This window comes from Quercus suber, unplaced genomic scaffold, assembly GCF_002906115.3.
Source record: "Quercus suber isolate HL8 unplaced genomic scaffold, Cork oak 2.0 scaffold_313, whole genome shotgun sequence".
In the NCBI taxonomy this organism is placed as follows: Eukaryota; Viridiplantae; Streptophyta; class Magnoliopsida; order Fagales; family Fagaceae; genus Quercus; species Quercus suber.
This window is the reverse complement of record NW_027069769.1, coordinates 156,731-170,177: the sequence shown is the minus strand read 5'-3', so window position 1 is coordinate 170,177 and position 13,447 is coordinate 156,731. Positions and strand designations below refer to the sequence as shown.

Below are 13,447 nucleotides of genomic sequence, written 5' to 3'. Positions count from 1 at the left end.
CAAAAAACTTAACCAAACTTTCCCTATCTAGTTATATATATATATTGAGATTAGAATTGGTAAACTTAAAACTAGTTGAAGATAAAAAAAAAAAAAAAAAAGAAAAAAAGAAAAAAAAAAGAAAAAGAAAAAGTATGAAAAATGCTAGATTTTTTTTTTTTTTTTTACAAAAGGTTGATGTGATAAAGTGGTTATTGGTAAGTAAAAAAATTATATTAATAATGAGATTAGATGAGAACTAATAATGATTGACTATAATAATAGTTTGTAAAAATATTGTAAAATAGTTTCTGCTTGTAGCATTATTCAATGAATAATGTTAAAGACAGAAACTATTTTACAACATTTTATAAAAATGTTATTGTGAAAAGTTCTTACTAATTTTCAATTAATTTGACTATTAATATCACATTTTTACTTATTAATAACCACTCACCACATTAACTATTTCTAAAAAATTAAAATATCTCTAATATTACTCAATATTAAATCAACAAATCTTATGCAAAAAAAATCCACCCACCTATATTTTCTCAAGCCAATTAGGCTTCAAGCTTTATCATTTTGTCCTTTTTCTCTCTTTCCAATTCCCATTTCCCATTATGATCTTTACAGCAAAAAATTAAATTCCCGTCAGGATATCTCTCTCTATTTTTTACTTCTTTCTTCACCACTTATTAAAGCCCCCAGCCATGGCCGAATGATTCCACGAACAACACGCCACTGCCTTGATTCATTTTATCTCTTTCTTGTATTGAAGAAAAGAAGAAGAAAGGGAAACGAATTCAGAGCAGCAGCACAGTGAGATTTCTCAAGTTTTTTTTGTGAAGAAAGGTGCGACTGAGATTGACAGGGAAAAGCAATCAGCATCTTAACTATGTAAGGGACTATTTGGTAAGAGATTTCTAGTAATGTTGTTTAATTTTTATAAAAATACATGTGGGTAAAAAATGTATGAATTTATGTTTTGTTTGGTAAACAAAAGTTTTCATTATTTAAACTGGCCTAAGTGTTTGACTGTTTGTACTTTGTACTTGGAGGAGTTATTACCCTTTTTTTCACTAATTTTTATGAGAGATGTTAACAGGCAGAATTGTGGTGCTTATTAAGGATTCCTAACGCTAGTCATGTATAATAATAATAATAAAAAAATAGAGATAAATGAAAGAAAAGAATGTAAAAGTATTTATAAAGCGTAAAAAATAAACATAAAGATGTAAAAAGAAAAAAAAATGTTATTAAACAGAAGTCAAAAAAGTTGTTAACTTAACACTACCCATTTTTTATTACCTATACAAACTTAGAAGTACTGTGTGACACGTGAACAGCATAATGCAAAATGTTGGAACTTGTAACCCCGCCCCTTCTAGGCTGTCATTTTTATATTCTCAACAGCCGCTCGTCAATCTTATTGGTATATGATAATAATGCTCTAAAATAATGCTAGAGATTTTTTTTTTTTTTTTTTGTTAAATACAAATTTACGAACTGCTGGTGACTAATTATTAATAAATAAAAAATAATGTTAGGTCGCACCAAATAATGGGAGAAACGTCCAAAACGAGGTGTATGTTTTCCTAGTATATATTAACGTGATTATAGCTTGTAGGTAACATAACAATATTGCCACATTTACTCGGCTGTCTCTCTCTCTCTCTGTTTCTAGTGTTCTAGTTTCTTCTCATCAATGGCTACGGCAATGTCCATGAATGCATCACCTGTTCATCCACCAAAGATAACAACCGTGAAAGCACTAGTTGAATCAACTGGCTCCTCCTCCATCCCTTCGTTTTACAACTTCACCCCTTATCTCCGGGATGAACCAATAGCCGGTGATGCACCAATAGCCGGTGATGCAGAAGATTCAGTCCCCATTATCGACATCTCTCTTCTTGTTTCAGGTACTCCTGAAGAACAGTCCCAAATCATCCATCAACTCAGCAAAGCCTGCTCAGACTGGGGCTGCTTCATGGTACAGTTTATCTTATCTGTTTTGAGCTTTCTATTAAATTTTTTTCTTACGTGTCTATAGTTTTTGCATGTTACTGAGATTTGATGAGGGTCTTATTAGGTGATTAATCATGTTGTGACGGAGAGTCTGACGAAGGCAATGATAGCTTCGTTTCAAGAATTTTTCGACTTGCCAGAGGAGGAGAAGAAAGAGTACCAAGGAAACCATGTCATGGATCCAATCAGGTGTGGTACAGGCTTTAATCCTTCAATGGATAAAGCAAACTATTGGAGAGATTTTCTCAAGTGCTTCGCCCATCCTGAATTTCATACACCCAACAAACCAGCTGGGTTCAGGTACATTTCTTTTCATTTCAGATTTAACCTGGAGATTAGCTATATCTATTTTTTGGAGAGAAAACCCCACTATTCACACTCTAACAAATTCTCTTAATGTAGAACTTTTCTAAATAATTTTTGAAGTTGCTATAGTGCTTCTTTAGATATAGAGAATACTGTAGCAACTCCAAATGAATTTTTCTACTTAAAAAATTCATACATCTCAATTAAAAAAAATTTAAAAAAAAAATTCTTTCTCTTTCCTCTCACAGCTACAAACACAACAGCTACAAACACAACAATCTTTCTCTCAAACATCTCTAAAATTAAGCATAATCAGATTATGAGAATACAAACTCAAAATCACAATTTTAAAATTAGTCAAATCATAACAATAGAAGCAAAAAAAGACAAAAAATAAATAAATAAAAAGACAAAAGCCATCTTACCCATCTAAACTGCGTTGGGGACGAAGATGAACAACGGCATAGTGACCCATCTCTCTTGTTCTTTCTCTCTATACCTCTTTTCTTTCTTTTCTTATCACAGAGAGAGCTAGTGAATGTTCTAGAATCAAGTAGAGAGAGAGAGAGAGAGAGAGAGAGAGAGAGAGAGAGAGAGAGAGAGAGAGAGAGCTGGAATGTTCTTGAATGAGGAAGAAAAAGAAAATAAAAGAAGGGGGGGGGATAGAGATGGTGGACACGTGTGGAGAAGAAAAAAAAAGAAATGAATCGTATGGATGAAAGTGAAATGAAAAAAAGAAAGATAATATAAAGAATAAAAATCCTAATTGAGAAATGCTACCACAATAATGAAAGATTGTTATTAGTAACATATTGTTATTAGTTAATATTGGTGAGTAAAAAAAAAACTTTAGTGGTGGGTTCAAATTAGAACTAGTAACAACTTTCCACAAAAATTTTGTTGGGAAAATATTGTAAAAAATGTTGTAGATGTAACACTTCTCATTGAAAAATATAATTGTTAAAAAAAGAATAAATAATGAATGAGGAAATAATATTTAAATGAGATAAAGAAATGATAGAGAATTTATTAGAAAATATATTTGAAAAACTATGTAGATAAAAGTTAAATGTCATTGTTCACTGTCTAAATAGTATAAAAATATAGAGAAGCTGTTAGTGATGCCCTAAATCATATCACATATCACATATTATGAATAAAAAAATCAAGTTCTAAAGTGTTAAGAATATGTTATGATTCTAATGTCCTACGTTGGTTAAGTGTAAATTTAAACATAAGTATATAAATTTTTTATTACACTTTTCTTGCAAATCGGTTTTCAAATGTGAATTCTATCCATGAGTTTGTAATATTTAGTATAAAAGCCAACCACTAGGGTTGACAAAGAGGCTGAAGTGTCCCACATTGCATTAGTGTAAATTTAAACATGTGTATATAAATTTTTGGACACTTTCTCATTGCAAGAGTTTTCAAAGGTAAGTTCTACCCATAAGTTTGTATACAACGTTATATGCAATTTGTTCAATCTACTTAAACTAAGAATTTTCCTTCTTATAATTATGAAAATTTTATTTTTCAATTAAAATTTCAATAATAATAATTTGGTCATGGCCAATGCAATTCATAATGAATGGTTTATTTATATTTTTGTTGACACAGTGAGATTGCAAGGGAGTTCAGCAAAAGAAACCGGGAAGTAGTAATAATATTGCTGAAAGCTATATCAAAGAGCTTGGGGTTAGAAGAGAGCTACGTAGAAAAGGCTGCCAATTTCGAGTTGGGTTTACAATTGCTCGCTGCTAACTATTATCCAACTTGTCCAGAGCCAGAGAAAGCAATTGGCATCCCCGCTCACTATGACCATGGTCTGTTAACCACTTTGGTAAATAATGGCATCTCCGGCCTTCAAGTAAAGCATAACGAAAAATGGTTTAATGTCAATATCCCTGCCAATGTACTCTTTGTTCAAGTTGCTGATCACTTGGAGGTACATTCTATCATGCTTCTTGAACTCCATTTTTACCTGTCCCCATGTGTTATTCATCTTCTCATTATCTTTCTAAATTAATCTTTTTATTAAGCAACTATGCCAACTAAAGTTAACTAGTAAGATCAGTTTGGTACAATTTTAGGTTTAAGGTGATAAAACATTAATTGTCATTCACATGAATAAATAAATAAATATATATATATATATATATATATATATATTTTATCCTTGAATTTTTTAAAAGAGAGGGGTGGAGGGAGTAATTTTGTTCTTCCGTTTATGGGGTTGGTTCAATTTTGTTACTTAAATTTGTGCACTCTTAAATATGTGGTTGGTTTAATTTTAGTCTCGTAAATATGGGCAGCTTCAACATTCCATTAGTCGCATAAGTAGAAATTTTTTTTTTTAAATTGTTCACTTTGTATAATTTCAAGGACAAAATAAAAACCCTTTAAATTTGAAGGATTACATGATTAAACTTACACCAAATTTCATAATGAAAATTAGAAATTACCCAACACTTATTTAAGTTAAATGTGACACGTTACATGCGTGAATAAGTTTAAAGGCAAGAGAGAAAAGTAGTGCTTTGATGTTGACTTGTTAACAAATGTTGCAGAGAGAGAGAGAGGAATTTTTTTTTTTACTTCTAGTCAAATCTGAACTACTGTCTGAAAACTTTTTTTATTTTTATTTTTATTATGAGGACTAAGAACACACAAAATTAAAATTATATAGTTTTCTTCCATTTGAGACATAAAGAAATTTTCTAAATACCCGAAAGGAAGAGTTAGCCGTGTTAAGTAGCCTAAATGGCCAAAATGAAGAACTAACCCTATTAAAAAAAAAAATGAAAAATAGGTAAATGATCATAACAGTGAAGCAAATACACGAATGAGGGTTGATCGTTTTCTTTTTTCTTTATGTGTGTGTGTGTAATTATATAAATTTTTATTAAAATTTCTTTGGCTTTATGTTTTTCACTTATCATGTTCTTGACATATGAATATTTAACTAAATGAACAATTTTTTGAATTAAAATCTAAAATTTCTAAATATAATGTTTCCCTGCAAGATTTTGAGCAATGGCAAGTACAAGAGTATTGCACACCGGGCACTTGTGAATAACAAAGCTACAAGGATGTCCATAGCTCTGGCACATGGACCATCGCTAGACACAGTTATGAGGCCAGCACCAGAGTTAGTTGACAATGAAAGTGATCAACCTGCATATGTTGAAATGACATATAGGGAGTTTTTGGAATTGCAGCAAACTGGGAGGCTAAGATCTAAATTCCAGTCGGATATTGAACAAAGCAAAGCAGTTTGAGCAAGTTGATTGGTTTACAAAGCCAATTTCTCAATTTAGTGCTTGATAATAATAATGAATAAATGTTGGACAATTTGGTTTAATTTCAAATTTTAAATTTGAGAGTTGAAAACTTAGACGAAATTTAAGATTTTCAGCCATGTTGTTCTCATGTTAGTTAGTTAGTTTGTTTATTTGTTTTGTTTTGTTTTGTTTTGTTTTTTTTTTTTTAAGCATATGCTCACATGTTTGTTGAATTTAATATTTAGTAATAAATTTTGTTGGCTTGTTGCTATTTTTGCTACAGTTACTATGTATTAAATGTCATATTTAGCACATAATCCCTTTTTTTTAACCTATATACATAATTCTTATTAATGTATTTATCTATGATACCTTATATTAGCATCTCCTTTTCCAACATTATAGACAGGATAGTAATAATATTATAAATTTTACTGCATTATCTTTATAGATTGATGTGTCAATTTAAAAACAAAAAAATAAAAAAATTAAAAAAAAACCTAAGAGATATATATATATATATATAATTTTTTTTAATATGCCACAAATCACATTTACTACTACGTACGTCAGCCATGTCCAAAGTAGCATAACAAGGCTACTATAACATCATATGGAAGATTGTAATAAGAAATCTCTTTATGAATGTCTTGATGTTATTCTGGCTATTGTAACAAAAGAGATACTTGCTTTAAAAACTTAGAAAACATAGAGTTTCAACCTATGGCATGCTTTTCTGTTTTTTACTCTTTATCATCAGACCAAGACACCAATCGATTTTTGGTATAGACAAATAAAGAAATTGAACCCTAAATCTCTTATTCAACCATCAGAAACTTTATCAATTGAGCTAATCGGAACCTACTACTAAACAATCAATTAGTTTATTCTTCAATGAATGAAAATGTAATTACAAATAGGTATTTATAGAATCATAAAAATATTCTATTGATCAACATGACCTCATCATAATGGTTCTATTATTTCACATGTACATTAATAATTATTCCAACATGTGTTAAATGTGATTAACATGATTAAAATTGTAACTAACTAACTAACTAAATGCAATATTACAACAATTATTATCCGATTTCTAACACTTTTAACATCAATTTTCACGTGTTAAAATGTGGACATTCCCACATTAATTATGGATATGATATAAAATAATGGTTGTAATTGTAAACAAAGTGTAAGAGGATATTGTCTCATTAATAAGGTTTATGTAATAAAATTGGTAGCATATCCTTATCATCACTCTAATAAATTTTAATAAAATAACTTCTTCTTTTTTTGTTAGAAGGTCACACACCAAAAAGATTAATGCAGACCTATATAATTGTGTCATGGCTATTCTCAGTAAATTGTAGCAAGACTTTTTTTCCGTCTCAATAATTTGACTTTGTAATTGATACGATGGTATATGGTACGTGCAGCTGGGTGATTCATTTAGTTGCATTGCTATTGGTCACTACTTAAGCAAACGTTGCTATCGGATAATAGTTCAAAAGGCACAATCGACAGTTCACAAATAAAAACAAACAAGTAAGACTTAAAAAGAGTGAGTATCGTTTCTTTTCTACTTCTTTAGGGTTTTACATATATCATTTTAGAAACATTGTGTCAATGTACAGATCTTTATCTCAATGAACAATAGTAAAAGTATTTATCACTTTTATGTGTGTGAGAAGAATTTGAGAGGTGAAAAATGTGCAGTCAAGTGATGTTATAATATGACTCCTCATGTCAGATTTAAAAATAAATAAATAAAGGTATTAAGAATATAATTTTGCTACACACAATTTTAGGTACCTTTTATTAGTCTTTTTACTTGATGCTGATATATTTGTTCACAAAATTTCGAGTAGTTTCCAATAATATAGACATCCCTGCGCACCCATAGCTCGTACATGGCCATATGAAAAGCATCGAATTTAATTGGAGGTGAATTCCATTTAAGGTACTTCTGCACCTGATTCACAAAGAAAAGAAAATTTTAGAAGAAAAGCCAATTTGTAATTGTAGGTCTAAAACATTTTTTAGGCAAATATATCATTTTCCACGTCATGAAGCATTTTCCAGATCAAACTTCCTCAAGAGATGAACACGTATATCTGAAATGGAGCATTTTCCAGATTAAACTCACATCACTCTTTTCTTCTCTTCTTCTTCTTTTTATTTCTTTTTAAATATATATTTGAAATGGAAATTCTATTTTAACTTAATCTAAGTATATGTATGTGAAGTTCTCTCTTATAGACTTGAACTCCAGCTCTTACTCTCCACATTACAAGAACTTGTACTTGTGAAGTGACCATCATCCCATATTACTTTAAATCAATTATGATAGTGTAATTGATCTAGTAACCTTAATTTTCTTTTTAGGAGCAAATTAAATAAATTAGTAAACTTACTTTAAGTTACCAAGTTGTGTGAAAAAGGAAAATAAAAGATTATTTTAGCTAAAATGCATTCTAGAAATTAAATCAGTGTTGGGAACAGTAATTTAAATATTTAATTGTTCATCAGAGAAATAAGAAATAGATAATGTCATAATGCATGACCCAAAATTCATATTAATTATGTTTCACTTATAGATTTTCTGTGCCATAAACAAAATTTGTCAACCAAGGAATGAACATTTCCATAGCAACACATCATGCTAGAATAATAAAAAAAAAATTAAGAAAAAAGAGTAAAATGAAGCACATAGACTATATCAAATGAAGACATGGGAGCATAAATTTTTCAATGGGGGAAGATGTCAGTATATAATTTTACCATTAGTAAGTTGTAATGCAAGTTGATGAATTTTTCCCCTGTAATGTTCTTATAAGCAGAATGCAATTCTCCCCCTGGGGGCTTTTACAGAAAATTTTAACCTATCAAGAATATTTTTGAATGGCAAATCAAGGTTGCTTAACGAGACAACTGCAAAGTGACACATAAACTACTCAAAAAAGCAATTAGCAGATAATCAATTAATCATCTTGGAAATAGTAAAGTAAATCCAGTCTCAGCAACAAGATAAAGAAAGTAAAACAAAATGGCTCTTAAAGAAGGAAAATCAAAATCATAATACATGATTGATTTAAAGGTTACTCAGTAATTTCCTTAATTAGATATTGAGCTAGCAAGAGGGATGCATTCAGTAAGATACACTCATTAGAACCGATACTCTTTTGTGTGGAAGGGAAAGGATATATTTGTGGTTGTTCTTCAACTTTTGTGTGTGGATGTGCGTCCAACACAAAGGTTGATGCTATAGTTTGATCCTAAGAGGTTGTTCAGTCAAGGAACTGTTTTACGCTGAGTTCTACTCTTGGTGGCACAAGTTAACCTTCAAGTGCAACACTTTTATGTCATTTTATAACTTAATTTTGGTGAGATTGTTCTTAAACTTAGTTTTAAGTTTCTATTTTAAGGTTAAATTTTTGGATTAAAAAAATTTTCTATGCCAAAGAATCTCTGCATTCTCAAAAATTGTTTCCAACAGAAGGATGTAAAAGGACATGAATAAGATTGATGAAGAAATTTGCACAAAAAAAGAAATTAAGGCTAATTTATATACAGAAAAATTAGGGGAAGATGATATTACCAAGAACACATTCTTCAAGGATTGATTCTGCTATACAGGCAACAAAGTATTCAGTTGTAGGGCATGAACAGAAGTTTCTAATAAGTTCTACACCATCCTCTGAATAATCTGACAAGTTAAGTCTTATTTTCCTGCAATATACAATAAATTCAAAAAGGCGACAATGTTTCCATCAATACAACATGAAACAGTTTTTATGTTGCGTGGAAGATTATATAGGTACAAATATGAGTACCTCTTGACATATTTTTGTCAGCATTTTAAGTGAAGTTGGAGATATTTTTACCAGGCTGTCCTAAAATATTTTTTCTGTTTAACCTAAGGTTTAGAAGTATTTTTGAATCACATAAAAGTACCTCTTGACATATTTTTGTCAGCATTTTAAGTGAAGTTGGAGATATTTTTACCAGGTTGTCCTAAAATATTTTTTCTGTTTAACCTAAGGTTTAAAAGTATTTTTGAACTACATAAAAGTCTAGTTTAAAAATGAGAGTTCTCTTATAAAGTATAGATAACCTTAAATATATGTCCATAAATGAGCAATATTATTAATTAACTTGCTCTTGCCATTTTTACCACTCTTTAACTGATTGCCATGTTTTATGTTTAAAACAAATATCATATATCCTTAAATACATTAAATTTTTTTTTTCCATTTTAAAAAAATTGTTTAATATTTTAATTGCTTGAAGAATAGTAGACTTTTTTTTTTTTGGGGGGGAGAATCAAAGAATAAGGAATAGCTCAAATATAGATATTATTTTAATTTATTTGTATATCAAATTGCTCTCTTTTTAATTTTCCGTCTAGGAATTTATGCTACTATAAACCAATTAATGAATTTACAAATTTCACTTCTTTCTATATCAAATTACTCTCTTTTTAATTGCTCGTTTATGAATTTAAGTGTTTTAATTAATATTATTTTCTGACATTTACATGCCATGATTCTAGTATTCTACCTCTTCATCTCCCACTCATTCTAGGAATCCATTTGCTTTACTCAATCAAACTTTCAGGCTTATCTCAAAAAAAAAAAAAAAAATCAAGCTTTCATGAGAAAGCAAAGTAAAACACAGGAATTGGAGGAGAAAGAAGGAGAAGAACAAGGACCCTTTGTTCCACTTTGTTCAAAAACGTATTACTCAATATTCAAGTTTTTAGATTTGCTTAAAAAATCCATGCTATTTTTTTTTTTAATAACATGCAGGTCGGGTTGGACCCTAAACCCAAAAAAAAACCCAAATATGGTTAACCGGAACTCAACCCATGTTTCAATCCAACGTGCCCAAAACCCTTAGGGTCGGGTCAGGTCTGTGCTTAGCCCTAGTAATGGGTAGTAGTCAGGGTGCAATTAGGAAATTTGGGTAAAATATCATTTTCGTCCCTAAACTATCACAAAAGTTCGTTTTTCGTCCCTAAACTTTCAAAAGTTTGTTTTTCGTCCCTAAACTTTTCCAAATGTATTGATTTTCGTCTCTTTCACATCAGCACACTGTCAAAGCCACGTCAACACTCCTTCAGATGGAGGGACGAAAATCAATACGTTTGGAAAAGTTTAGGGACGAAAATAGAACTTTTGAAAGTTTAGGGACGAAAAAACAACTTTTGTGATAGTTCAGGGATGAAAAACGAACTTTTGAAAGTTTAGGGACGAAAAACGAACTTTTGTGATAGTTTAGGGACGAAAATGATATTTTACCCTTTTTTGTTGCGAGGCTGAAGTAAAACTATCATATGGATTTGTGATTCAAGAAAAACTTAAACCATCATATACCTATATACATACATATTACATGTCTTTGTGCATTAGTTTTAAAATAAAAAATTTAAATCCAAAGTTAGTCATAACTCATATATAATACACTAGTTTGTTTTTATTTTATTAATGTAATTTTTATCCACACTTAAAAATACTAACAAGCTAAACACCTAATTGAGCATGTTAAAGTCATTTTTTATCAAGTGTTTCTTTAATTCTTATGAAAAATTATAAATCCATAACATTCGTAGAAATTAAACATTAGTATATAACAAAACTAGACTTATTTACAATTACAATAAAATAATATTCATAAAAATTAAATATAATAAAATCACTATAACTAACAATAAACTAAATAGAATTTAAATTCAACTAGATTAGACAACTAAAGTAAAAATAAATAAATAAATAAATCATAAGATAAATAAATAGAAATTAAAACTGAAATAGAACCGAAAACAAAGAAGAAAAAGAAAGAAGGAGACTTTTGTAAAATTGAATGGATTGTGAAAGAAAATGAGTGCTAAGAAAGGAAAAATATTTTTTATTTTATTTTAAAAATGTAGTGTTTGTTACACCCAGTCTAATACACATACACTATTACACACATATTTTTTGAACTAAAATAATAAGTTTAAGACTGTTCAAGTTTTAAAAACATATATTAAACTTACGATTTTAGTTTAAAAAATAATTTAATGTGTAATAATTTGTATATAACAGTGTTTATAAAGAAACTAAAATTATAAAGTGGCATAGAACCAGAGAGAGTTTGATATCACATTGGAGGATAGAACCATAAAGTAGCATAAAATTCTTTTTTTTTTTTTTTTTTAGAATTAAGTAGCATAGAATTCTAGATGATGTTTTTTTGTTGCTTTTTATTTATTTATTTATTTTCGGCTAATTAGAATTCTAGAAGAGTTTAGATATCACGATGGAGGGTACAACTATAAAGTGGCATAGAATTCTAGATAGAGGCTTTTTTTTTTGACTAATTAGAATTCTAGAATTCTAGAAGAGTTAGATATCACGATGCTGGGTACAACTATAAAGTGGCATAGAATTCTAGAAGGTAGATATCACGTGAGAGGACCAACACTTTTTATATTTACAAAACTGCCTTTTGCATTTTAGGTGAAACGTTGAGAATATGGAGGGCAAATCAAATTTAGCTGACGTGTCGGAGGTGAGCAGTCTGTGCTCTTGTGGGGCCGAGTTTTATAAAAATTGAAGTGAGCAGTCTTTTTTTTTTTTTTACTCCAAATTCTAAAACCAAACAGATTGCCAAATTCAAAAACAAATGTGCAATTTCCAATTTCAACATAAACCCGTAAACTCTCATTTTCAGTAAAAAGATAAAGATTATATGCCCAGTTACAGAGCTTATGATAGATCAACCATGGAAAAGGGGTGGTGGTACCGTGATGGAGATGTGAGAAGTGAGAAGAAATGAAGATCCTAGAAAAGGATTGGACAATTAAAAATATAGGTGAAGAAAATATGTGGAGAAGAAAAAAAAAAAAAAAACAAACAAACAAGGAGAAGAAAAGAGGATATCACTAAAATATAAAGATTGATAAGAACAAAAAAGAAAAAGAGAAATTGAAAAAAAAAATTTGTTGGTTTTTTTTTTTTTGGGGGCTAATTTACACCTCAAATGTTTTTTTAAATCACTTTTTTGAAATTTTTATCAAGTACTTGGATTAAAAAAAAAAAAAAACTCAATTTCATTCCGCACTTTTTAAAATTATCACTTAAAAAAAAAGTACAATTTTAAAAAATTTTTTTAAATCACTTTTTTGAAATTTTTATCAAGTACTTGGATTAAAAAAAAAAAAAAACTCAATTTCATTCCGCACTTTTTAAAATTATCACTTAAAAAAAAAGTACAATTTTAAAAAGCTGGACCAAACTTCCATCTATTTATATATATTTTTTGAGATTAGAATTGGTAAACTTAAAACTAGATGAAGATAAAAAATGAGTATGAAAAATGCTAGAGGTTCAAATTTTTTTGCAAAAGGTTAATATGATAAAGTAGTTATTGGTAAATAAAAAAAAATTATATTAGTAATGAGATTAGATGAGAACTAATAAATATTGAATATAATAATAGTTTGTAAAAATATTGTAAAATAGTTTCTGCTTGTAGCATTGCTCAATGAATAATATTAAAGATAGAAATTATTTTACAACATTTTTACAAAATGTTGAAGTGTAAAAATGTTGAAGTGAAGAATTCTTACTAGTTCTTAATTACGTTGACTACTAATATCACATTTTTACTTAGCAATAGCTATTCACCAAATTAACCATTTATAAAAAAAATTTGAAAAATAGTTTGTACATATAATATTAATCAATATTAAATCAACAAATTTGATCTATTAAAATCCACTCCATCCACTAACCCATATTTTCTCTAGTCAAGGTAAGTTTGGTTCAGCTTTTTGATATTGTGTTTTTTGAAAAAGTGCGATT

At 29.1% G+C, this 13,447-nt stretch overlaps 1 protein-coding gene across 1 annotated transcript; it reads left to right on the top strand.

Annotated features, from left to right (window-relative positions):
• Positions 1-1,627: 1,627 nt before the first annotated feature.
• Positions 1,628-5,868, top strand: LOC111991834 (2-oxoglutarate-dependent dioxygenase 19). Its single transcript, XM_024023643.2, has 4 exons — positions 1,628-1,972; positions 2,072-2,307; positions 3,934-4,261; positions 5,340-5,868. The coding sequence occupies exons 1-4, from the start codon at positions 1,688-1,690 to the stop codon at positions 5,592-5,594; spliced, it is 1,104 nt and encodes a 367-aa protein (XP_023879411.2). The 5' UTR covers positions 1,628-1,687; the 3' UTR covers positions 5,595-5,868.
• Positions 5,869-13,447: the final 7,579 nt, after the last annotated feature.